The sequence below is a fragment of the Papio anubis genome, chromosome 14 (assembly GCF_008728515.1).
Source record: "Papio anubis isolate 15944 chromosome 14, Panubis1.0, whole genome shotgun sequence".
Lineage (NCBI taxonomy): Eukaryota > Metazoa > Chordata > Mammalia > Primates > Cercopithecidae > Papio > Papio anubis.
The window spans coordinates 74,840,519-74,868,456 of record NC_044989.1 but is presented as its reverse complement, the minus strand read 5'-3'; the positions used below and the strand labels follow the sequence as shown (position 1 = coordinate 74,868,456).

Sequence of the window (27,938 nt, the reverse complement as noted above, 5' to 3'; positions counted from 1 at the left end):
TTCACACAAACCTGAGCTAATTGAAAGAAGAGCCCAGCCTGTCTATGCCATTAAGAGGAACATTTCCGATTAAAGCTATGTTTAATGCTGATAATTATTTCTTGAAATTGGTATATACATGTTGTTTTAATAAACTGTATATGAATGATAATTCTAATAATAACTCAATCTAGAGTGCCCCTTAGAGCTTATGCTCATAGGAAATTTAGAACTCTTGCAAAATATAGCTATTTTTGATGCAGAGAAGTATGATGGGATAATCAATAAAAGGTTGCCAAGCATAAAATTTCTTTTACATTATGATAAAACTCTTAGGGAAAGTGAAATGGAAATATGGGTTCAAGGAGAAAAAGGAACAATCTAAATTTCTGTCTCTTGGGGAAAAAAAGAGCTTGTTCATGTACTTTTAACATTGAATAATGGTAAGTATCAAATCACCATGGCATTTAGATTCAATTGGACTGTTTTGAAGAGTTATATTATATTTTTATTTTTAAATGTTGATATTTAAAATATGCTGGAAGTTACATCCTTAGCAACCACTTATAAAGTTGGAATTTTAAAATATAGATGTTCACTTAAAAATGCATAAGGGGGGCCGGGCGCGGTGGCTCAAGCCTGTAATCCCAGCACTTTGGGAGGCCGAGATGGGCGGATCACGAGGTCAGGAGATCGAGACCATCCTGACTAACACGGTGAAACCCCGTCTCTACTAAAAATACAAAAAATGAGCCGGGCGAGGTGGCGGACGCTTGTAGTCCTAGCTACTCGGGAGGCTGAGGCAGGAGAATGGCGTGAACCTGGGAGGCGGAGCTTGCAGCAAGCTGAGATCCAGCCACTGCACTCCAGGCTGGGCGACAGAGCGAGACTCCGTCTCAAAAAAAAAAAAAAAAAAAATGCATAAGGGGGTACATTGTTTCTCAGATTCTTTTAGGGGGTACATGAGAAGAAGTGCTTAAAGCCTACTAGGCTACACCTGTGGTGTGATTTCTTCTCATTTCTTTCTCAGTTTTCTTATTTTCCTATCTACATTACAAGTTTTCTTTGTGCAAGAATTATATCCAATTTCTTGTGTTTTCACCCCAAAGACTTGGGGAGAGAAGAACGTAAGCAACTGTGGAGCTAAGCCCAGGAAGGGGCTGACTTAAGCCATCTTTGTATTCTGGCAGGTTTACAGCTCATGCTCATGGATTTTATGTGCATTGCAGATATCACTCAGTTCTGCTCTTTGGTCAGGAAGCTGTCCGCGTCCCAAAATGTAATTCTTCCTCACCCTCTACCTGCTATTGATGCATGGAATCCCTTCAAATGATGTCACAAATCTTCAGTCCACATTTATCAAAATGCATATATCCTTAGGAGAAGTAACATTGATCTAGTATCAGATTAAATTAGTTGACTCGTAAGAGCAAGTTTTTATAAAGGTAGATGAGGAGAACCAAAAGGTTGCTTGTCTAGGTTAACATGTTGGCTCCTTAAGCTGACTGCAGACTAACCCAAGTATCTCTTCTTTACTGAAGTTATCCTAAAGAGTGTATCAGATAGGACATATGAATTCTGAAGTGATCAACCACATCAAAATTCTCACTTCTGGGAAAACATCATTTTTAAATAGAGAAGCTTTTGGTGCCTAGACTGACTAAGAAATGAAGATAAAGTCTATGGTGAACACTGGCCTGCAGTTTGCAGGTCACCCCAAAGTAAAACTAAGCAGTCACACAACTGGATTTCCCTTTGTGTGAGTGAATGAGTTAAAACACTTCCTTTCATGTTTCCGGTAACTCTACATAATCAAAACTTTTATAGCTACAAATTTCTCTTCCTCTGTAGGGAAGATTTTGGTGCAGTGCCTAGAACACAGTAGGCATTCAGTAGATGTTGGTCAAATAAACAAATTTTCAGGAAGGGAAGGAACTGCTGAGGAATTATTTATAATAAATTTAGACTGCCAATTAATCTGAAACCTGGTCCCTAAAGACTTGTGTCTTTGATTCATTTTTCTCTGCAGCAAGTGAAAGGGAACTTTCCTAGGTTGCAGACCTGCATTTCAGAGCTCCGCATGTTACAGAGAGAAGGCTGTTTCAGATCACAAGGCGCTTCTCTGCGGCTGGCAGTAGAGGATGGGCTCCAGCAATTCAAACAATACAGCACACATGTGACCACAAGGGCAGCTCTGACCTATACCTCCCTGGAGGTAAGTGATGCTGGCCTTTAGGACTGACTCCAAGCTGTGTTCTGATTTCAGTCCATATAGGTCATTGTTTTTCATCCTTACGTTGTTCTCTCTTTGATTCACTCTGGATGTAATATTCAAAGCTAGATTTTCAGCTCACTACAGGCAGAGGACATGTTTCTCTTCTTCCTATAACTTGTACAGTTCTTAGTGTAGAGATAGTTATAGAGAAAAGCTCTAAAAACATAGACTGAAGTGAATTATAAGGAAAAACTGAAATCAAAATAAAATCTGAATATGCCATCTGCCTCTGGATTTTTGGAAATTGTAAAGCAAATGTTAAACTGCCTACATTGGTAGCTGTATTTATATTTACCTTGGTACTCTTAGGAATTTACAGTTGTTTTTAATCAAATCTTGGCATCAAATTGAGTAAATTTTCTCAGGATTAGCAAGTGTGCAAATGCAAGAGTGCCAGACTGAGTCAATCTTAAAAATATAAATAAGGGCGTGGCTGGATACTCCATTGGGTACATGAGCAAGTGCGAGTTAAGACAATTCTGGTCTCTTGTAACCTCAGGGATCAAACAGACAGGACAAAAAATAATCGTGTGGGATTGCTGGTTTCCAATTCTTCATGTAAGGAGCTTGGAAGTTGCCACTCCATCCTAACAACTAGTAAAAAGCTTAACAAACTAAAAAATCCACAATATTTTTTAGATCCCTGAGAAGTGAGGTCACAGGGCAAACTGTTGCCTCCAAAATGGGAGAGACAACCAGACAAATATAGAGAATCACAACATACTGGAACAGAAACCTCCACAGGAGCCAGTGCTAGAATAGGAAACTGTCATTGACATTGCTACAGGCTAGGTGTAGACAAGTCTCAAATTCTAGGAGAGGATGAGCATTGTGGCTCACACCTGTAATCCCAGCACTTTGAGAGGCCAAGGCAGGAAGATCACCTTGAGGCCAGAAGTTCAAGAGCAGCCTGGACAACATAGCAAGACTCCATCTCCACAAAAAATAAAGATTAGCCAGACTTGGTGGTGTGCACCTATAGTCCTAGCTACTTGAGAGGCTGGGGCAGGAAGATGGCTTGAGCCCAGGAGTTCAAAGTTGCACTGAACTATGATCCTACCACTCCACGCTTTTGTGAGTTTTACCTCCAGGAGCTCAACCAAGTCCTCATAGTGAACATCAGGGGAAAATTCCCTCATGCCTCTGACAGGGAGAGGGAAAAATGAACCATTTTGAAATATACCAGAGCACTCTGTTCTTAACAGGTATAAAGAAACTACCCTAACAGGTAGTTACTCAGGAGAAACTAGTTAAACAGAACCTAACCCCTAACCTCCTGGGATTTTATCAGAATCTAAATGACCTGGAAGAAGGGAAATACCAAACTACAGCCAGCTGTGTCCTTCAATGTAGCAAAAAGGAAATACTCAACTTCAGCCCACTCTAGCCATCCTGTCCCACCTAAGTAGGGAGAGAAAAAACTGAGGGACACTTGTAAAGTTCACAGTCCAGAGGCATAGGTTCACTAAAAGACTGAGACCTAACCATACTTCCCCTCCCTCTATCCCTTACCACACATTACTAAAGGCCTGCTTATAGCAGCTCCTTTAGACTGGAACATCATGTACAACTATAAAAAGCATACTAAAAGACAACACAGTTTGAAGAGGCAGAGTAAGCATCAGAACTAGACATGGCAGAGACATTGGAATTCTCAGACCGCAGAATTTAAAGCAACTATGATTAATATGCTAAGGCCCTAATGGATAAAGTAGACAGAATGAAAGAACATATGGGCAATGTAAGCAGAAAGATGGAAATCCTAAGAAAGAATCAAAAAAGGTGCTAGAGATCAAAAACATTGTAATAGATGTGAAGAATGTCTTTGATGGGCCTATTCGTAGACTTATGGCTGAAGAAAGAATCTTTGAGCTTGAGGATGTATCAATAGAAACTTTCAAATCTGAAAAAGCAAAGAGAAAAAAAAACTGGAAAAAAAAAAAAAAAAAAAACAGAACAGAATATTCAAGAACTGTGGGGCAACTACAAAAGGTATGACTTACATGTAACAGGAATACCAGAAGGAAAACAAAGAAAGAAACAGAAGAAACATTTGAACAATAATGACTGAGAATTTCTTAAAGTCAGATACCAAACCATAGATCCAGAAAGCTCAGAGAACACCATTAAACCACATGCTCCTGAACAACCAATGGGTCAATGGAGAAATTAAAAATGAAGTTTAAAATCTTCTTGAGTCAAATGAAAATGGATGCACAATATACCAAAACCTATGAGATATAGCAAAAGAGGGAAGTTTATAGCAATAAATGCCTACATCAAAAAAGAAGAAAGAAAGATCTCAAATAAACAACCTAACATTGCACCTCAAGGAACTAGAAGAACAAGAATAGACTAAACCCAAAATTAGTAGAAGGAAAAAAATAGCAATGATCAGAATAAAAATAAAAGAAATAGAGGCTAAAAAAAAAATAGTACAACACTTTGGGAGGCTAAGGCAGGAGGATCGCTTGAGGCCAGGAGTTGGAGACAGGCCTGGGCAACATAGTGAGATCCCATCTCTACAAAAAAACTTTTAAATTACCCAGGTATGGTGCACACACCTACACCTGTAGTCCTAGCTACTTGGGAGGCCGAGGTGGAAAGATTGCTTGAGCCCAGGAGTTTGAGGCTGCAGTGAGCTATGATCATACCACTGGGGTGACAGAGCAAGACCTTGTCTCTTCAAAAAAAAAAACAAACAAACACACACACACATAAAAGTTCAATTGAAAAAGAACTAGTTTTTTGTCTGTTTTTTGTTTGTTTTGTTTGTTTGTTTTGAGATGGAGTTTCGCTCTTGTTGCCCAGGCTGGAGTGCAATGGCGCCATCTCGTCTCACTGCACCCTTCACCTCCCGGGTTCAAGCAATTCTCCTGCCTCAGCCTCCCTAATAGCTGGGATTACAGGCATGCGCCACCACACCTGGCTAATTTTGTATTTTTAGTAGAGATGGGGTTTCTCCATGTTGGTCAGGCTGGTCTTGAACTAAAAAGAACTGTTTTTTTGAAAGGATAAACAAAATCACAAATTTTTAGCTAGACTAAGAAAACAAGAGAGATGATTCAAATAAATCAGAGATTAAAAAGGAGACATTACAACTGATACCACAGAATACAAAGGATTATTATAAACTATTATGAAGAACTATATGCCAACAAATTGGAAAACTTAAAATAAATGGATAAATTCCTGTATATACACAATCTGCTAAGACTGAATCATGAAAAAATAGAAAACCTAAACAGACCAACAGCGAGTAATGAGATTGAATCAGTAATAAAAAGTTTTCCATTGAAGAAAAGCCCCAGACCTCATAGATTCACTGCTGAATTCTACCAAACATTTAAAGAAGAACTAATACCAATTTTTCTCAACTACTCTACAAACTTGAAGTGGAGAGAACTCTTCCAGACTCATTCTACAAGGCCTGCATTACCCTGATACCAAAACCAGACAAGGGCACAACAATAAAAAAGAAGACTATAGGCCAATATCTCTGACGAACATAGATGTAAAAACCCTTACAATATTTGCAAACCAAATCCAATAGCACATCAAAAAGATCATTTAGCATAATCAAGAGGGATTTGTCCCAGGGATGCAAGGATGGTTCACCATATGCAAATCGATAAACATGACACATCACATTAACAGAATGAAAGACATAAACCATATGATCATCTTCATGGATGCAGAAAAAGCATTCAATAAAATTCAACATCACTTCATGATAAAAACTCTCAACAAAATAGGTACAGAAAGAGCGTACCTCAACACAATGAAGACCATATATGACAAACCCACAGCTAACTCATACTGAATGAGGAAAAGTTGAAAGCTTTTCCTCTAAAATCTGGAACAAGTACCAGGTGCAGTAGATCACGCCTGTAATCCCAGCACTTTGGGAGCCGAAATAAGAGGATCACTTGAGGTCAGGAGTTCAAGACTAGCCTGGACAACATAGTGAGACCCTGCCACTACAAAAAAAACTTTTTGGAAAAACTAGCTTAGAGTGGTGGTGCATGCCTGTAGTTCCAACTACCCAGGAGGCTAAGGCAAGAGGATCCCTTGAGCCCAGGAGTTCAAGATTATAGAGAGCTATGATCATACCACTGCATTCCAGCCTGGGCAACAGAACAAGAGCCTGACTTAAAATAAGGGAAACAATTCATGACATTGGTCTGGGCAAGGATTTTTTTTTTTTAATAAGACCTCAAAAGCACAGGCAACAAAAGCAAAAATAGACAAATGGAATTTTATCAAACCAAAAAGCTTTTGCACACCAAAGGAAACAATCAAAAAAATGAAGTGGGCCAGGTGCAGTGGCTCACACCTGTAATTCTAGCACTTTGGAAGGCCAAGGCAGCAGGATCACTTGAGTCTAGGAGTTCCAGACCAACCTGGTCAACATGGTGAGAACCCCATCTCTACAAAAAAAAAAAATACAAAAATTAGCCAGGCATGGTGGCATGCATGTGTGATCTCAGCTACATGGGAGGCTGAGGCAGGAGGATCACTTGAGCCTAGGAGGTCAAGGCTGCAGTGAGCCATGATTGCACCACTGCACTCCAACCTGGGCAACAGAGTGAGACCCTGTCTCAAAAAAAAAAAAAAAAAAATAGAGTGAAGTGAGAGCCTACAGAATGGAAGAAAATATTTGTAAACTATGCATCTGACAAGGGATTCATATCCAGAATATATAAGGAACTCAAACAACTCAATAGGGAAAAAATGAATAATTTGAAAGAGCTGAATAAACATTTCTCAAAAGAAGACATACAAATGGCCACAGGTAGGTGAAAAAATGTTCAACATCACTAATCCGAGAAATGCAACTCAAACCCACAATAAAATATTACTTCACCCCAGTTATAATGGCTACTATAAAAAAGATTTTAAAAATAACAAATATTGGTGAGGAGGTGGAGAAGGGGGACCCTCCTTACATTGTTGGTAAGAATGCAAATTAGTACAGCCACTATGGAGAACAATATGAAGATTCCTCAAAAAATTAAAAACAGAACTACCATATAATCCAACAATCCTACTACTGGGTATATATCCAAAGGAAATGAAATCAGTGTGTTGGAGAGATATCTTCACTCCTAGGTTTATTGCAGCACTGTGCACAATAGCCAAGATATGGAGTCAATCTGAGTGTCTGTCAATAGATAAATGGATTTTTAAAATGTGGTATTTATACACAATGGAATACCATTCCTTCATAAAAAAGAATAAAAGCCTGTTGTTTGTGACAACATGGATGAGTTTAGAGAACATTATATTAAGTCAAATAAGCCAGGCACAGAAGGACAAGTACTGCATAATCTCACTCATTTGTGGAATCTAAAAACATTGATCTCATAGAAGTAGAGAGTTGAATAGCGGTTATCAGAGGCTGAGGAGAGTAGGGAGAAAGGGTGGAAAGGGTGGATGAGGAGAGGTTGGCCAATGGTGCAAAGTTACAATTAGATAGGAGGAATAAGTTCTGGTGTTCTATTGCGCAATAGCATGACTATAGTTAACAATAATGTGTATTTCAAAATAGTTAGCAGAGAGGATTTTGAATGTTCTCATCACAAATAAATGAGAAGTGTTTGAAGTGATAGATATGCTAATTATCCTGATTTGATCATTATACAATGTATACATGTATCAAAACATCACACTGTACCCGTAAATGTATACAATTATTATGTGTCAATTAAAAACGAAATAAAATTTTAAAAAATGGACCAAAGACCTTATCAGACACCTCACCAAAGAAAGTACACAAATGGTAAACAAACATGAAAAGATGCTCCACATCATATGTCATCAGGGAAATGCAAATTAAAACAACAATGAAATACCACCACATACCTATTAAAATGGCTAAATTCCAGAACACTGACAACACCAAATGCTCGTGAGGATGTGGAGCAACAGGAACTCTCATTCATTGCTGATGGGAATGTAGAATGGCACAGCCACTTTGAAAGACAGTTTGATGGCTTCTTATAAAACTAAATATATATTTACCATATAATCCAGAAATCATGCTTCTTGGCATTTACCCAAAGGAGTTGAAAACCTGTCCACACAAAAACCTGCATGTGGGTATTTATGGCAGCTTTATGCATAATTGCCAAAACTTGGAAGCAACCAAGATATCCTTCAGTAGATGAATGGATAAATAAACTATGATTTATCCAGACAATGGAATATTATTCAGCACTAAAAATAAATGAGCTATCAAGCCATAAAAAGATGTGAAGGGACCTTAAATGCATATTACTAAGTGAAAGAAGCCAGTCTGAAAAGGCTGTGTATATATCCCCAACTATATGACATTCTGGAAAAGGCAAAACTATGGCAATAGTAAAAAGATCAATGTTGCCAGGGGCTGAGGAGGAGAAGGGATGAATAGACAGAGCAGAGAGGATTCTTAGGGTGGTGAAAAGGCTCAATATGATATTTATTATACTGATGGGTACATGTCATTATGCATTTGTCTAGACTCATAGAATGTACTACACCAAGAGTCAACCCTAATGTAATCTGTGGACTTTGGGTGATTACGATGTGTCAGTATAGGTTCATCAATTGCAATGACTTTGGTGGAAGATACTGATAATGAGGGAGGCCATGTATATGTGGGACAAGGGGTATATGGGCTATCTCTGTACCTTCCTTTCAGTTTTGCTGTGTACCTAAAACTTCTCAAAAAAATAAAGTCTTTTAAAATAATAGTAATAGTGCTTTAGTCTCATCCCTCTTCATGGATCAAAAACGTCTAACTACAAATGAGAATTGCATACGTTTAACAATTACCTTCCAGAGTTTAAAAGTTCAAGAGGAAACTGCTAATAATAACATAGAGTGGCCAGTCATGGTGGCTCAAGCCTGTAATCCCAGTACTTTGGGAGGCCGAGGCGGGTGGATCACGAGGTCAGGAGTTTGAGACCAGCCTGACCAACATGGTGAAACCCTGTCTCTACTAAAAATAAATAAAAAATTACCCAGGTGTGGTGGCACGTGCCTGTAATCTCAGCTACCCTGGAGGCTGAGGCAGGAGAATCACTTGACCCTGGAAGGCGGAGGTTGCAGTGAGCCAAGATTGTGCCATTGCACTCCAACCTGGGCAACAGAGTGAGACTGTATATATATATATATATATATACTGTGTTCATTCAGGTAGAATAAAACATTCAAATTGTATACAGACACCTGAATATTCCTTCAAGTGAGATATATTGGTCAAGGATAAGTACATTTTAGAGTCAAAAGAGCAAAAGAAATAACTTGAGTGGATCCAGCAAGGAGATAAATCAGTCTGAGAATATGAGATGGAAGCATCACTAAGAGAAAGGAGCATATAGGCTCTCTAATATTTGGTATACATTTAGTGTGTAAAATTTAAGAATCTTATTTCATCACCTTGTAAAATCTTAAGTATTTTGAGCCATGAGAGGCTCCTAGTGGCTCAAGCAGTCTTAAAAGACTAAAACACAAATATGGTTTCACCAGTCACTTTCTGGGGGTCAGCTCAGCCTGATTGGAAAGGTCTTGTGATAACCTGTCCCATAAGAATCTGTCAGATAAAATTTGATTTTAAGTTACAACCAAATCCTTTTTGCATTAAACACAATAGCCACCACCACAGACTTATGCTGTATTTATCCTCCGGGTAGGAACTGTTATGTTCCTCACTCAGTACATCAGGGAGAACAGACACATTGATTCTTGGATTTATTTTCAGATTACTATTCTGACTTCTCAGCCTGGAAAAGAGGTGGTCAAACAATTGGAGGAAGGGTTGAAAGATACAGACCTAGCCAGAGTCAGGAGGCTTCAGGTCGTTGAGGTCACAAAGGGAATCCTAGAGCATGTGGACTCAGTGTCTCCTGTTGAGGATCCCAGCAATGATGGTAAGAATTTTTTTAACAAGGTAAAAAGAATGGTAAGAATTTTAATGAGCAGTCTTTTACAAGTCAGAAAGATTATTTTCCATGTTTTCTTTTTGTGTTGTTAAATGGTAAATGAAGCCAGTAGATTTCATTGAGGTTCAGACAGATGTTTCTAGATGTTGGAGTTGAATTTTTTAATAATCATTTTATTTCAGAAACAATATATCCTAATAATGAAAACTAAAATTTTATGAGTATAAAAACTAAAAATTCCTTTCTCCCCAATCACTTTGAGGGGATTGGGCTAGCCCTTCTAACATTCTTTTATATATATATATACACACACACACACACACACACTCTCAACACACACACACACACTCTCAATATTTTAATTAACACCCTTAATATTTTACAGATACATACATACACATACACAATTAATTTACTGAAACCTTCTTTGTTCATGTGTGTTAGACAGCTGTGTCAGTGTTTATAGATCAGACTCATTTTTTTAATGGCTACCTGGTTTTTTATTGTGTCATTTTACCATAATTTTTGTTTAATCACTAATGTAAACAATTGGTTTATTACATTTTGCTATTATAAATAGTGCTGTGTGAACAGACTCATATGCAGGGCTGGCTTCATGGGCTAATGACCAGGGGAGTCACATAGGCTCCTAAGTACAGAAAGACCCCCATGCTTGGGATTTAATGTCCTGTGGCTTCTGTCTTAAAATTCTTAATAATTTTATCTTTGAATTTGTGCAGTTTGATGGAACAGTGGAGCATACACCAGGAGCTTTGAGCCTTGGCTCACACATGCCCTGCCTCCTGCTTCCTTCCCACCACTCCATAGTGGACACCTCACTCATTTGCCAACTTACCAGCCATCCAGAGACCACTGCTGGCCTCTGTTCCCCCTGCTGGGCAGAGGGCTGGACACCTGGGTCAAGGGCCAGCACACTTTCCTTTTGTGTTGAGTTGCCCAGGCCCTTGTGAGGGTCTGCACTTGCTTGGCAAGTATCTGGTGCCAGCTGAGGAAGTGTGACATTAATAGCAAACTTGTTTCTTTTTTAAATGGAGTCTCGCTCTGTCGCCCAGGCTGGAGTGCAGTGGCATGATCTCGGCTCAGTGCAAGCTCTGCCTCCTGGGTTTACACCATTCTCCTGCCTCAGCCTCCCAAGTAGCTGGGATTACAGGCACCTGCCACCAGGCCCGGCTAATTTTTTGTGTGTTTTTAGTAGGGTTTCACTGTGTTAGTAGGATTTCACTGTGTTAGACAGGATGGTCTCGATCTCCTGACCTCATGATCTGCCCACCTCGGCCTCCCAAAGTGCTGGGATTGCAGGCGTGAGCCACCACACCCGGCAGCAAACTTTTAAAAACCATGTCATGATGAAAAGGATGAATAAGTTCTAGATATCTGCTATACAACATTATACCTAGAATTAACAATACCGTACTACTGTACGTGTAAAAATGTGTTAAAAGGGTAGATTTCATGCATGGTGTTCTTACCACAATTGAAAAACAACACACACACACACATACACACACACCATGATATCTTAAGATAAGAGATCATGGGAGAAAGGAAAAGGAAAAAGTTTTATATTTTAGTATTGTCGATGGCACTTTTTTCCTGCTTTTTGAACAAAGGGCTCTGCATTTTCATTTTGCTCTGAGCCCACAAATTATGTAGCCTTTCCTGTTTATGTGTATAACTGTGCATTTGTGAGGATGTTTTCTGTGGAATGAATTTCTAGAAATAAAGTTACTAGGAGGTAAAACAATATATGCATTTTTGACAGTTATTGCCAAAAAACTCTCCAAAAAAGATCATACTAATTCACACTTCCACCAACAGTAAATAAGACTTTCCTACTAGGAATTATCCTTGTTTGTTTGTTTTTTAATCTTTGCTAACCCCATGGGGAAAAAAAAAGTCTAGTTTTGACTTTCTTTCACCATGTTGGCCAGGCTGGTCTCGAACCGACCTCAGGTGATCCACCCGCCTTGGCCTTCCAAAGTGCTGGGATAACAGGCGTGAGCCACCACACCTGGCCAGACTTTTATTTTTGAATTACCTCCTAGGATTTCTTTGGAGAGAAAGTGTGGAGTGGTCCTACGTAGTGGTCTTTCCCCTTGTTCCAGTCACTCTGTTTACCTTAATGACATTTTCCTTGATATTTACATACTGAAAAATATTCATGTTTATTACAAATTAAAACTACAAATAAGCACAAATAAGTAAATCTAAGTTATCCACAATCCGACAATTCCTAGAAGAAGAAATATTCAAACTATGTCTTAGAGCAGGGGTCTCCAACACCCAGGCCATGAACTGGTACCATCTGTGGCCCGTTAAGAACTGGGTCACACAGCAGGAGGGGAGGGAAGGGTGGTGGCAAGTGAGCATTACTGCCTGAGCTCCACCTCTTGTCAGATCAGCTGTGACATTAGATTCTTTTTTTTTTTTTTTTTTTTTTGAGACGGAGTCTCGCGCTGTGTCACCCAGGCTGGAGTGCAGTGGCACGATCTCGGCTCACTGCAAGCTCCGCCTCCCAGGTTCACGCCATTCTCCTGCCTCAGCCTCCGAGTAGCTGGGACTACAGGCGCCCGCCACCACGCCCGGCTAGTTTTTTGTATTTTTAGTAGAGACGGGGTTTCACCATGTTAGCCAGGATGGTCTCGATCTCCTGACCTCATGATCCACCCGCCTCGGCCTCCCAAAGTGCTGGGATTACAGGCTTGAGCCACCGCGCCTGGCCGACATTAGATTCTTATAGGAGAGCAAATCCTATTGTGAACTGTGCACGTGAGGGATCTAGATTGTGTGCTCCTTATATGATAATCTGATTAATCCCTGATGATCAGAGGTGGAACAGTTTCATCCCAAAACCATTCCACCCACCCATCTGTGGAAAAATTGTCTTCCATGAAACCAGCCCATCATGTCAAAAAGTTTGGGGACCACTGTCTTGGAAGACAAGTAGGAATTAGCTAAGCAGAGAAAGAGGAAAAGGGCCACTCAAAAAGGAGACCCAGAGACTTGAAAAGCAAGATGTGCCCATGAGAAATGCCCGTGGTTCCCTACACCAGAGCCTGTCAGGCAGAGGTGGGAGTGAGGGTTAAAGGTAGGCAAGGATTAGATGAAAATGACCATCTCTGCCATGCTAAAACATTTGGATTTCTTTCTAAGGCAGTGGAAATGTATGAAAATATTTTAGTCACGAAGTCAAGTAGAGATCTCTAAATTATGGAGTTCAAAGGTTTTTGGACCAGTTTTAATTTATCCAACACTCAAGTTACAGTTCACCCTCCTTCAGTCCTTTTGGGCTGTACTGGCCTTTTCCATGGTTGTGCACACATGGAAGTGGCCACTGTTCTGAGACCGTCGATCTCTTTCTGGTGCCATGCGGATGACTTCACTCTTCCTCCCCCTCCTATCTCATCTCCCTCTAATTACGTAGGAGGGAGGGTTGGTAACTAAGGGTGTGGTTCCCGTCAGATTCTGACACATGTAGATCCTTCCACCATCATGCAGCCACTGACATTGTTCTGGCAGGGGAGGGAAGGCAACCAGCCTTAGCCCTGTGATTCGTGAGCTCTCACTGTGTGCACTCCTGTCTCTTCACTGACTGTCCTTTCTATCTCCATCCCTGCACTCATAGCAGTCTTTTCCTCTGAATTCCCTCTTCTTCTCTCTGAATTCCTTCCTCTGTTCTCTTCCAGACAAACCCTACTCATTCCTTAAATCCAAATTCAAGTTCATTACTACTGTATTGATTTTCCTCTTTTTAGAACAACTACATCACTTCTTAGAACAACTACATCACTTGTGTTCTCTACCACGCAATTTACCACTTAATTATATAGCATGTAGAATTGTTCACCATTGCTTTATTTGTGCAATAATTGTGTCTTCTCACCTAAATTGTAAACTACTTGATATCTTTTCCCTCTACATTAAACTGTAAGCACCTTGGCATTAGAAACTTGTCTTACTCATTTCTGTGTCCTGGTGTATATCCTACATTATCAGTACATATTTGTTGAGTGAATCAATGACTTTGATACCCATGGAGGCTACTCTTGGTCAGCCTGGCATCCTCTATATCCCCTTTCTCCGGTAACACCTCCACCTTCCTGGTCACAGAATGGGTCATGACCCAGGTTGAGGCAATCATAGTTCCCTAGGCCACCAGTCAGAGCCCTTTTCATTGGGTTCTGAAAATGAATCTGTGAGAGAGAAGCTCTTTTTCTCTCTCTTTGGCCAATGACAGATCAGGCATGGACTATGTTCTTTGCCTTCTGTGACTGTCACCAGAAAGAACTTGTTATGTCTCTAATGGCATAGAGCTTAGAGTACACTAAGGCTGCCTGATGCCTTTCTTTAGAATAGTTAGTGGCTAGCATTGTATAGAAGAGCTTTTAAATGCAGGAAAACAGCTTTCTACCTGTGTCAGTGCCGATGACTCTTCCAGTAACTTCCCATTTGCTTCTGAATAATGCATCCTCCCATAAATAGCTTGTAATTTCTCTTTGTGGGTTAAGTGTATATGACTCATTGCTCAAAATCTTCCTAGTTTGCCTGTGCTTTCCTCATAATTAATTATTTTATTCCCTTAGTGTTTTAATTCATCTTGGTGTTGTTATCAAGACATTAGCAACAGCAGCCTCTCTCATTCTCAGAAGGATGGGTGTTCCAAAATTAGGTTGCCCAAGTCTAAACTGCAGTTTCTATGACTTTCTAGGTGTGCAACTTTGGGCAAGGTATTTAGCCTCACTAAGCCTCAGTTATTCCTACCCCATGTAGTAGTTGTGGGAATTAAATGAGCTCATGCAAGTGCCCCATAAAAGTTAGCTATACTTATTATTAATATTTTTGAAATTTTTTGTATATGGATGGTTTGTTATATTTCTGAGATTTGTTTTCAATGGCCAGGTCTCAAGTGAACTCTCAGTTACCTGGAACTAAGACTGTGTCTTATATATCTTTCTATCACTAATGCTTTTCACTCCACCTGGCACACAGTAGATTCTCAATAAATATTTCTTGACAAAACACATGAATGATTGAAAAAAAAAAACAACAAATGATTTGTGAGTGGTTGGGGTCAACCTCTGTGACATCTGCTAAAATAGTTAGGGATATGTCCCAAACAACCATAGCTTCCCTCAATAACTCGTGAATATCATGAATTGATTCAAACACTTCTTAACCTAGTTATAATTCTTTTACTCCAATAGCCATGATCATCAACTAAATACAAATTATCTATACTCCACTTTTCGGAGAGAACTAAGTCAAAAGCAAATGTTGATATTGCAGATTCATTTATAAAATAACTATGAGAGTATGTCCTTTGATCAATCTAAATTCTGCCTACTTTAGTACAGTTCTGCACAGTGAGAACTAATTATCACAAAAATTACTTAGAGACCCTGCAAGATCCAGTATCATCAAAAAAGAATGAATTTAGAAATTAAGAAAGTAGACTCACATTTTAGAAAGTTCCTTAACAGGATCTAATATGGAAAGATTAACTTTAAATTGCATCCACATTAGATAAGGTTTTCTATAAATTTTAACCATATAGCCTATTATGTATTTTCTTCTAACTGTATAAATGGGACTTCCTTTAATTTGTTCCTGGTCTTTTTCATTTTATTCTTTATTTTAAAATTTTGCTGAAATACCCTGTCCAGTGCTGTTTGTAGTAGCTTTTGCCTGGCTATTTTAATATTTTTTATTATGCATTATACAAATGTAAACATTATAGAGGCATAATAGAAACAGTTCAAAATGACCAAAATTCCAGCCTCCAGAGATAACTACCATCAACACTGTAGGACACATTCTACTGAATTGCCCTCCTTACACATGCACGTATACTGATATACATGTAACATTATTATTGATATTACTTACTTTGACAAAAAATGAGACTATACCATACCAACTGCTCTGCTTTTTTTACATTTAGCTATTTATCTAGGATTTTTCCATATTGGCACATAGAGATCTAACACCTTCCTTTTCATAGCTATGAAGTATTCCAATGTATGAATTAATGATCATTTATTTAACTATCCTTTTGGGTTTTTACATTTTGCTCTAGAACTATGTAACCTTGAACAAGTTAATTTAATTATTCCACAAATTTCTCATTTATAAAATAGAGCTTTATAAAATAGCTTATTTTATAAAGCTCATTTGTAAAATAATAGCTACCTTATGGGGTTTTTGTGATGATTAAATACAACTTACATGGAAAGAAAGCACTTACAACAGTGCCTGGCACAAACAAATAAATGTCATCTACTGTTATTAATAGTAGTAGAAGTCCTTCTTATATATGCCTTTTACTGAGAAAATTTCAAGCTCTAATAATTCATATTTTATTAAGAATATGACTATAATTTTTAATTTAAAATTACTCATTTCACCATCTCATTGCACTTTTATTTTTGCACATTGATGCTCAGTTGTTCACTCATGTTTATGTTACATAGTTATAATTCATGTATATAATTTTTTGTTTTCATGTAACATAATATTATAAAACTTTTTCCATAGTTCTCATAGCCTTTCTTTGCTGTTCATTCTCTATTTTGTTCCTCTTTTCTCTTTTCCTCTTGAAGGAGAACTAGGAACTGTTGGTTCAAGAAATAGAGATAAGAAGAGATATACCTCTCACAGGGAAAGCCAGATGCTTTCTTTGTCCTTAAATGTCCTCTTTACAATATAAGCCAACCCTACAACCCTAGAGCAGATCCCTAATGCTGGATCTTGATCATATATTTTAGGATAGAGGAGAACGTGCCAATTCTAGCAACCAAGGTTAACCCTATAGAAGAGCCATAAATCATGGGAATAATGCTGCTAACTTATTTTGTTTTTAAATAAATTCTGAGCCTTGAGGAAAAGATATGTGAACTAAAGCCACAGTCTCTTAATATTCTAACATTTGTTTTTAGATCATAATTACAGCAACATTTTATTGAATACTTACTGTTCAAATACTTTCTGTTCTAAATAGTTTCTACATATTATCTTATTTAATCCTTGTTTATCTAGATGAAAAAACTAAGGCATATTTTCTTGTCTATAATAACTTTCCCAGGGTTTTTCAGTTGAGACAGAAAAGGATTCACATCCAAGCAGTGTGGCTTCAATGCCCCCATGCTTAACTCTTCTCTATACTGCTTCAGTTGAAAAGAGCAATAGAGATCAACAGTTCAGAGCCAGGTGTGATGGCTCATACCTGTAATCCTAGCACTTTGAGAGGCTGAGGTGGGAGGATAGCTTGAGGTCAGAAGTTTGAGCCAGAGCAATATAACAAAACCCTCTCTCTACAAAAAATGTTTAGGCAGGCTGAGGAGGAAGGATCTCCTGAGCTCAGGAGTTTGAAGTTATAGTGAGCTATGATCGCATCAGTGCACTCCAGCCTGGGTGAGAGCAAGACTCCGTCTCTTAAAAAAAAAAAAAAAAAAAAAATCCTGTCAGAGTTTTTAGATGAACTTGACAAGCTGATTTGTGTATGTGTGTGTGTGTGTATTATATATTATATATAGAGAGAGCATATATATTCTAGAATATATATATTCTATATATTAGAAGTAAAGATACATATTAAGGCTAGGGGTTTGCCTTACCAGATGTTTAGATGGTTTATAAAGTTATTCTAATTAAGATAGTGTCGGGCCGGGCGCAGTGACTCAAGCCTGTAATCCCAGCACTTTGGGAGGCCGAGACGGGCGGATTATGAGGTCAGGAGATCGAGACCATCCTGGCTAATATGGTGAAACCCCGTCTCCACTAAAAAATACAAAAAACTAGCCGGGCGAGGTGGCGGGCACCTGTAGTCCCAGCTACTCGGGAGGCTGAGGCAGGAGAATGGCGTAAACCCGGGAGGTGGAGCTTGCAGTGAGCTGAGATCCGGCCACTGCACTCCAGCCTGGGCGACAGAGCGAGACTCCGACTCAAAAAAAAAAAAAAAATAGTGTCATATTTACATAGGAATAGACAAATTGTCCAAACTGGAATAGATTAGAGAAGTCCGGAAACAGCCACATGAAAACTTGATATGTGGCTTGGCTGACGTGGCAGAGCAGTGTGAAAAGGATGGATTTAGCCATTAAGTCATGTTGAAACTATCAATATTCCATATAGGAAAAAATATTCCTACTTCACACCATTTATAATCATGTTTTTAGATGGATTAAAGACTTCAATGTGAAAAGTAAAATGTAAAACTTTAAAAAAAAGGTATAGGAGAAAATTTTCATGACAGGGGTTGGGGAAGAGGAAGAAGCGTTTCCTAAATGAGACATAAGGTTTGCTAATCACAAAATAAAAGATTTTTGATGGAGTCTCTGTCACCCAAGCTGGACTGCAGTCGCATGATCTCAGCTCACTGCAACCTCCGCCTCCTGGGTTCAAGCAATTCTCCTGCCTCAGCCTCCCAAGTAACTGGGATTACAGGTGCGCATCACCATGCCCAGCTAATTTTTTTTTTTTTTTTTTTGAGACGGAGTCTTCCGGGCTTCCTGTCACTCGGGCTGGGAGTGCAGTGGCCGGATCTCAGCTCACTGCAAGCTCTGCCTCCCAGGTTTACGCCATTCTCTTGCCTCAGCCTCCCAAGTAGTTGGGACTACAGGCGCATGCCACCTTGCCCGGCTATTTTTTTGTATGTTTTAGTAGAGATGGGGTTACACTGTGTTAGCCAGGATGGTCTCGATCGCCTGACCTCGGATCCGCCCGTCTCGCCTCCCAAAGTGCTGGGATTACAGGCTTGAGCCACTGCGCCCGGCCATTTTTTGTATTTTTAATAGAGACAGGATTTCACCATGTTGACCAGGTTGATCTCGAACTCCTGACCTCAGGTGATATGCCCGCCTCGGCCTACCAAAGGGCTAGGATTACAGGCATGAGCCACTGCGCCCGGCCCTTATAACAAAAGATTGATAAGTATAATTACATTAAAATGAAGAATTTCAGTTCATCAAAATATACATGAAAATGACTGGGTGTGGTGGCTCATGCCTATAATCCTAGCATTTTGGGAGGCCGAGGCAGGAGGATCACTTGAGCCCAAGAGTTCAAGATCAGCCTCAACAACATAGTGAGACCTCATCTCTACAAAAAATAAACAAAATTAGCCAGGTATGGTGGCATGCACTTGTAGTCCTAGCTACTCAGGAGTCTGAGGCAGGAGGATCGCTTGAGCCCAGGCGGTCAAGGCTGCAATAAATCAAGATCACACCACTGCACTCCAGCCTGGATGACAGAGCAAGACTCTGTCTCAAAAAAAAAAAAAAAAAAGTTAGTTGATATACAGAATAAATATTACAAGGAATGTTTGGTGGAATAGCATACATTTTTTAAAACAAATGGGCCACAGCTATACATAACAATGTGAATGAATCTTTTCAATATTGAGGAAAAAAACAGATACAGTGTATACTGTATGACACTTATTTATAAAGCTCAAAACTAAAATTATAAAGTGTTATTTAAAGTAACAAAAGTACTTTTATTTATTTATTTGTTTTTTGACATGGAGTCTCGCTCTATCGCCCAGGCTGGAGTGCGGTGGTGCAGTCTCAACTCACCACAACCTCCACCTCCCAGGCTCAAGCCATTCTCCTGCCTCAGCCTCCCGAGTAGCTGGGATTACAGGCACATACCACCACGCCTGGCTAATTTTTGTATTTTGAGTAGAGACAGGGTTGCACCATGTTGGCCAGGCTGGTCTTGAACTCCTGACCTCAAGTGATCTGTCCACCTTGGCCTCCCAAAGTGCTGGGATTACAGGTGTGAGCCACCGCATCCAGCCACAAAACTACTTTTAAAAAGAAAGATATGATAAAAATAAAAGTCAGTGTGGCAAGATTTATTCTGGAGAAGATTAGGGAAAAGCATGTAGATATCTCAGGAGTATTGATGATGTTCTACATCTGAAGTTAAATGAAGGATTCATGAGTGCTCGCTTTTGTTGTTGTGCTTCATAGCTTACATTTTTATTGCATGTATTTGCATACAATAAAAATTTTGCAATAGCTTTATGAAGAATGACTAAGTAATAAATATGCCAAAACTAAAATAGCCACTGAGATTGATAACTTTGGTATCCAGAGGGCATCTGTGCAGGTTGACAGCAGTCTGCACTCACTGGGTATGTAAGTCATTCAGCCAGTTACAAATCAACCTAATGATGCTGTCAGCTAGTCTACATCTCTCAGTCATACACAAGGATATCAAGTTTCCTTTCTAAGTGCTCGCAAACCATCTGTTTAGTATTTCCTCCTAGACTTTGCCAGGGATCAATGTCAAGCTCTTTTGGGAAGGTATTTTCTCCATATGTGTTCTCAGGAAACACCAAATGTTAACAACCCAAACATAGAAGATAAAGATTCATTGCTTCCTAAAGAATGCCAGAAAAAAAAGGGCTGGAGGCGGGTAGGGAGCCTCTTCTATGCTTCAGTGCGATTGTCAGAACAGATATTGATTTTCTCCCTTTCGGTGTCTTAGAAAATAGACCGGAAAACACAACTGTTCATTGTGTCTGCCTTTGATAACTGCATTAAAGTCATTTCCCTCTGGCGTTAAGACTAAATTAGAACCACTGTTGTGTTTATTACCTAAAGATTTTTAATACAGAAAGATATTTGTTTATTTCATTAACAGAAGTCATGGTCTCAGAAAAATAGCAAATTGTTCTCTTTAAAACTGGAGTTAAATAATTTTTTGAGTTCAGTAGAAAATATAAAATTATTTAAAAATTGGAATTTTAAAAATGTTTCCTTTCCTTCCTTTATTGGGGATTAATTTACATACCGTAAGTTGCATCCATTCAAAGTATACAATTCAGTGAATTTTGACCAATGTATATGCCCACAAATCATCATCACAATCAAGATACAGAACATTTCCCTCATCCTCAAAAAAGATTTTTCTTGCCGCTTTACATTCCATCCATCCCTCCAGCCCCAGGTAAGACCACTTACCTGCTTTTTGTCTGTAGATTAGTCTGTATTTTGTGTAAGTGGAATCCTGAAGTACACACACCTTTTGTATTTATATTTTTTAATTCAGATTTTGAGATTCGTCCATGTTGTTTATATCAATAGTGAGTTTTCTTTTTATTGCTGCATAGTGGTATATTGCATGAATGTGTCATATTTTGTTTAAACATTTACATATTAATGGATATTTCTATTGTTTCCATTTTTTGACTGTTGTGAAGAAAGCTGCTATGAATGTTTGTACACAAATCTTTGTGTGGATATATGTTTTCATTTATCTTGGGTCTTACTGTTTTGTTGTTGTTGTTGTTGTTTTGAGACAGAGTCTCACTCTGTTGCCCAGGCTGGAGTGCAGTGGTGTGATCTCGGCTCACTGCAAGCTCTGCCTCGCAGGTTCATACCATTCTCCTGCCTCAGCCTCCTGAGTAGCTGGGACTACAGGTGCCCGCCACCACACCCAGCTAATTTTTTGTATTTTTAGTAGAGACAGGGTTTCACCGTGTTAGCCAGGATGGTCTCGATCTCTTGACCTCGTGATCCGCCTGCCTTGGCCTCCCAAAGTGCTGGGATTACAGGCGTGAGCCACCAGGCCCTGCCGTCTTACTGTTTTTATGGTTTATCTTTTCCCATCCATTTACTTTCAATTCATTTATGTCTTTGTACTTAAAGTCTCTCTCTTATAGACAGCATATAGCTGGGTATTGCTTTATGTCTATTCTGATCATCTCTGGCTTTTATTTAGAATGTAGAGTCCCTTAACATTTACCATACATATTCTTATAGTTGGACTCAGGTCTACCATTTCATTTTCTGTTTGTCCTGTTTTTCATTTTTCTTCCCTGCTTTCCTGCTTTCTTTTAGATTATTTAAATATTTTTCAATTTCATGTTAATTTATCTATTGTCATTTAGCCATTCATCTTTGCATTTTTTGTGGTTTCTCTATGAATTACATTATATATACCTAACTTTTTATAGTCTACTTAGAGTCAATATAATACCATTTAATATAAAATATAGAAACCTCAGGATTACAATATTCACGTAAAATATAAAGACCTTGTGGGAATTAAAATGTATTTTAAAAACTATTTTATAGCCTATTCAGAATTAATATATATAGTACCATTTCATGTAAAATATAGAAAACTTGCTGTTAAGTCCATTTACTGCTCCCATTCACATACACTATCTTTCATGTTAAAATTGTCATGTGTATTACATCTATATAAACTCCACAAGAAAGTGTTGAAATCTTTGCTTTAGCCTATAATCCCAGCATCTTGAGAGGCCAAGACAGGCAGATGCCTTGAGCTCAGGAGTTCAAGACCAGCCTGGGCAACATGGTGAAACCCCATCACTACAAAAAATACAAAAATTAACCTGGCATGGTAGTGTGCACCTGTAATCACAGCTACTCGGGAGGCTGAGATGGGAGGATCACTTGAGCCTGGAAGGTCAAGGCTGCAGTGAGCCATAATCACGCCACTGCACTCCAGCCTGAGTGACAGAGTAAGACCCTGTCTCCAAAAAAAAAAAAAAAAAGTTTTTGCCTTTAAGCAAACATGTTTTAAAGAACTTAAAGAACATATTTTAAAGAACTTAAGAGGGCCAGGCATGGTGGCTCATACCTGTAATCCCAGCACTTTGGGAGGCCAAGCAGGGAGGATTGCTTGAGGTCAGGAGTTGAAGACCAGCCTGGGCAACATAGTGAGACTTCATCTACAAAAAATCAAAAAATTAGCCGGGTGTGGTGGTGCACACGTGTAGTCCCAGCTACTTGGAAAGCTGAGGTGGGAGGATTGCTTGATGTTGTTCCACTGTCTTCTGGCCTTTCATGGTTTCTGATCAAAAGTTACAGTCCCTGATTCATTTTTCTCTGTATGTAAAGGATAATTTTTTCTAGCACTTTCAAGAAATTTCTCTTATGTTTATTATTCAGCAGCTTGACAATGATGTGTTTAGGTGTGAATTTCTTCTAATTCATCCTATTTGGGGTTTCCTGAGCCTCGTGAATCTGAAAATTGATTATCTTTTTTATTTTGAGATAGGATCTCACTGTGTCACTCAGGCTGGAGTGCAGTAGTGTGATCACAGTTCACTGCAGCCTCTACCTCCTGGGCTCAGGTGATCCTCCCACTTCAGCCCCCCAAGTAGCTGGGACCACAGACTCGTGCTACCACACCCAGCTAATTTTTGTAATTTTTTTTTGTAGAGATGAGGTTTCACCATGTTGCCCAGGCTGATCTCAAACTCCCGGGCTCAGGCAATCCTCCCGCCTTGGCCTCTGAAAATGCCAGGATTACAGGCATGAGTCACTGTGCCCAGCCTGTAAATTTACATCTTTAACCCAACTTAGGAAATGTTCTGCCTTTTTTTGTTGTTGTTGTTGTTTTTGTATTTTGTCTGCCTCATTCTTTCTCTCTCTCTTTCTAGGACTTCAATTACCCATATGTTAAATCTTTTTAAATTGTTCTGCACAGCCCAAGACTGTGACTTTTTGCTTGGTTGGTTAGTATTGTCCTATCTTTTCATTTATTATAAACATATTTTCCATTCTTCATTGAGCAAATTCTAATTATGCTATTTTAAAATACTTGCCTGATAAATCCAACATCTCTGTCATCTTGGGGTTTGCATCTGTTGACTTATATTTTCCTTTGAGACTGAGTCACAGTTTTCTGTCTCAGTATGCCAAAACATTTGGGTTGTATTTTGTGAACATTGCGTTATAAAGACTCTGGATTCTATTATATTGCTCTGAAAAGTGTTTATTTTTCAGACAATTAACTCAGTTAAACTCAAACTACAACCTGTTGTGCCTGCAGTGAGCAGGGACTCAGATCTTAGTCTCAATCTTTAAGCCTAAACTATAAGCTGCTTTCAGTTCACCCCATATGTGTATAGTGCAAGGTCCAATCAGCTATTTACCTAGGCCAAGTTTAAACACATAATTTAGGGCACTCCGGCTCTGGCTCTCTCATTTCATGGATTTCTTCCTCACTCTCTGGAGGTCCTGGTTGCCCCAGACTCCTTACCCTGGCAATGCTAGTGAAAGACAAAGGCCTTCCTTTCCAATTTTTAGCTGCCTCCACACTGTTGTGACTACAGCCACTCTTAGAAAGTGCAAAAAATGGGGAATTCATTCCTTGCTGGTTTACTTGGTTACTTCAAGTTTCAACTCCTCTCCAAAGTCTGTCTACTTTTGGTCACTCTGCAGAGCCTTCAGGTAGTTGATTTTTAAATATTGTTCAGGCCAGGCGCAGGGGCTCACACCTGTAATCCCAGCTCTTTGGGAGGCTGAGGCAGGCAGATCACTTGAGGCCAGGAGTTCAGGACCAGCTTGGCAAACATTGTGAAACCCTGTCTCTACTAAAAATACAAAGCTTAGCCAGATGCAGTGGTGCACACCTGTAGTCCCAGCTATTCAGGAGGCTGAAGCTTGAGAATCATTTGAGTCTGGAAGGTGGAAGTTGCAGTGAGTCAAGATTGCACCACTGTACTCCAGCCGGAGTGACAGAATGAGTCTCTGTCTCAAAAAAATAAATAAATAAATAAATAAAATAAATATTGTTCAGAGTTTATTGCTGTTTTTTACAAGAAAATCAGTTGGTTGGGTACTGGAACCTAACCAGACTGGAATTCCCTTATTTACTCTTCTTCATTTTGGTTCTTTCTTTTTACCTCATTTTCTGCCTTCTCTTCAGCTCAATAAGCTCAAGTTCTCTATCATATCTCTCACTCTCTGTCTTTAGGAGATTTTTGCTTAAAAGAAGTTCTGATTAAATCTCACCTCTTCTGTCCTCATTCCCCATCCCCTAACATGCTTGACACCACTGCTTTACTTGGCAAATGACTTATGTTGCCATTACCCAATCTGGGGACAATCTGGCCACTTCTCTGTCTGAAATCAGCCCCATCATATACCCAGCACTAGAGCATTAGTTAGTACAGTGCAAGAATTGATTGGGACACAACTATATACATATTCAAGGTCCAGAAAGAGACACAAATATAGATATTAATTTAGCATAGGATAAAGGAGACATCTCAAATCACTAAGGCAGAGATGAACTTGCTCAAAAAGTAATGCAGGGACAACTGGTTAGCCATCTGGAAAAGATTCCAAATGGACCAGGAATCCAAATGTAAATAATAATATTAAAAGTATTAAAAGTAAACATTGGCGAATTTCTTTATAATCTCAGCATAGATAAAGGTCATTTAACTGTGATTCAGAATCCAGGTACAATAAAGAAAAGATTTATTTATTTAACTATATGAAAATAAAAATCTTTGGCATGGCAGAAAGTACCATAAACAATGTCAAAAGACAACTGAAAAACCAGGAGAAAGTATTTGCAATTTATGCCATGGGAAAAAAAAAAAAAAAGGCTAACATCGCTAATATATAAAGAACACTTTAAAACTGAGGAGTAAAAGACCAAAAACACTAGAGAAAAATGGACAAAAGTCATAAACACATAATTCAAAAACAGATTTTTAAATGGTCCTTAAACATGAAAATATGTTCAACCTCACCCATAAATAGAGAAATGATAATTAATACTATACCAAAATATTATTTCCTACCCATTATTAGATTGGCAAAAGTTTAAAAGTAAAACACCAATAGAAGTGGCATGTGTTTATTTTTAAACACAAAATTACATATGTGTTTTACTTCTATCCCTAGAAGTCACCAGGCCCACTGCTAGGAATGTAATACCCTGAAGATACACCCGCCGATCTACAAAAATGCATATATATACACAGAGTCTCTTGCACAGCTGTTATACAGTCTATCTACAATTTTTTTAAGAATATGTCTTAGGGCTGGGTACGGTGACTCATGCCTGTGATCCCAGCACTTTGGGAGGCCGAGGTGGGCGGATCACTTAGGTCAGGAGTTCAAGACAAGCCTGGCCAACATGGTGAAACCCCGTCTCTACTAAAAAAAATAAAAATAAAAAACACACACATACACAAAAATTAGGCAGGCATGGTGGCAGGCACCTGTAATCCTGGCTACTCAGGAGGCTGAGAAGGGAAAATCACTTGAACCTGTGAGATGTAGGTTGCAGTGAGCCGAGGTCGCACCACTGCACTCCAGCCTAGAGACTCCGTCTCAAAAAAATAAAAGAGTATGTCTTACGACTTTCTTTGATTTGAGTGTCTTGTTTAGCTTTTCCTTACTCTATTTAGCTCCCCCAAGTAAGTCCTTTCTTTCATGGCTCCACTTACTTTTATTTTCACCTCAAGGCAGCTCTTTCTTTCAGTTCCCTTAGGTATTAAGGAGTCACAACTGCTTGGTGTGATTCTTGGGTCATGTCAAAAGATGTAATGCCTTCCTAGCTCTGCTTTCTTCTTGATTCAAACTTCTAAATAACCCCTTCCCTTGCTCCCTCCCCCACCACAGTGCCTATGACAACATTTCTTCCCAGCTTTTCAATTTTGCATTGCAATTTACATTAAATGCTTTTTGGTTTATAGAATATATGTATTAGTCTCTGTAGAAGAAGAAGACTTTTAAAATACCTTCTAAGTCTAGTGTTTCTCCTGTCAAAAAATTACTTTAGACTTTGGAATATTTCAATCAATAGTGATCAATCTCTTTTGCATATAAGCTGCATTTTTCCAATAAAATGAAAAGACAGCCATTGAGACCCATAGATAAAATATATTTTCCTGCAACTTAGATATTTATTGAAGAGAAAATTTTCAGCAAAAGAAATGGCACTGGCTTTTAGTGAATAAAATGTTCATATCTACTACATAGACAGCTGGGAGGCAGCTTTATACTCCATCATCCCTTATAGTTGCATGGTGCTTTAAAGTCCACAAATTGCTTTCAGGAGTCAAGTGTCATTATTTCATATTCAAGTAAACCCTTAGCCTAGGTATTACTATCATTCCCATTTTACAGATGGAGAAATTGAGCTTAAAGAGATGAAGTGACTGGCCTAACGTCACAGAGAAAGTAAGCACCACGCTGGCTAGTTTCTTCTGTTCAAGATAACGTTTACTGAGCCCCTGTTATATGCTGAACACTGTGCTAGTGCAGTGGGTACAGAGGTAGATAAGGTGCTACAACTGGTGCCAGAGGCAGGTATATCCTGCCTTAACCAGGGCCCCTCTCTCCTGTACCTGCAATATGTTCTCTCTGGGCTGTCCAGGGCAGAGCAAGTTGCTCAATTCAAAGTGGGATTGGCAATCCGGGAACACTTACATGGCTCCAGAGGTGAGGGGTGCAGTACAGCTTCTCTCACAGGGCAGTCCCCACTTCTGCCCTCTTAGAAACACACAAGCTTAAGAAAAAGAGATTTTAAAAAGGCTACACTCCCAGCCAAAACACTCCCTAAACTTTTTCTTACCCAATTCATCTGTTTACTAAAGGCTGAAATACTACATTTGAAACTATAGTATTTGAGACCTATCTTAGAGCTAAGGGAGTCTGCTATGGTCTGAATGTTGTATCCCGCCCCCCCCCCAAAATTAATCTTTGAAACCTTTAATCACCAGTAAGATAGTATTAGGAGATGGGGCCTTTGAATGCTGGCTTAGGTCATGAGGGAGGGCAGAATCCTCCTGAATGGGATTAGTGCTTTTATAAAATGTTCCCTTAGGAGCTTGTTTGCCGCCTCCACCATATGAGGACACAGTGAGAAGGGGCCGTTTATCAACCAAAAACAGGTCCTCCCCAGACATTGAATCTGCCAGCACCTTGATCTTGGACTTCCCAGCCTCCAAAACA

The 27,938-nt window shown here is 39.2% G+C and overlaps 1 protein-coding gene across 3 annotated transcripts in view; it reads left to right on the top strand.

Moving 5' to 3' along the window:
- The window catches only part of M1AP (meiosis 1 associated protein), a 96,786-nt gene that overhangs the window by 36,640 nt on the left and 32,208 nt on the right, over positions 1–27,938 (top strand). For all 3 annotated transcript variants that reach the window (XM_021924997.2, XM_009184491.2, XM_009184490.2), the window contains exons 3-4: positions 2,009–2,194; positions 9,999–10,167. In XM_021924997.2, coding sequence (XP_021780689.1) covers positions 2,009–2,194; positions 9,999–10,167 — 355 coding nt within the window. The remainder of the gene's footprint in view (positions 1–2,008; positions 2,195–9,998; positions 10,168–27,938) is intronic.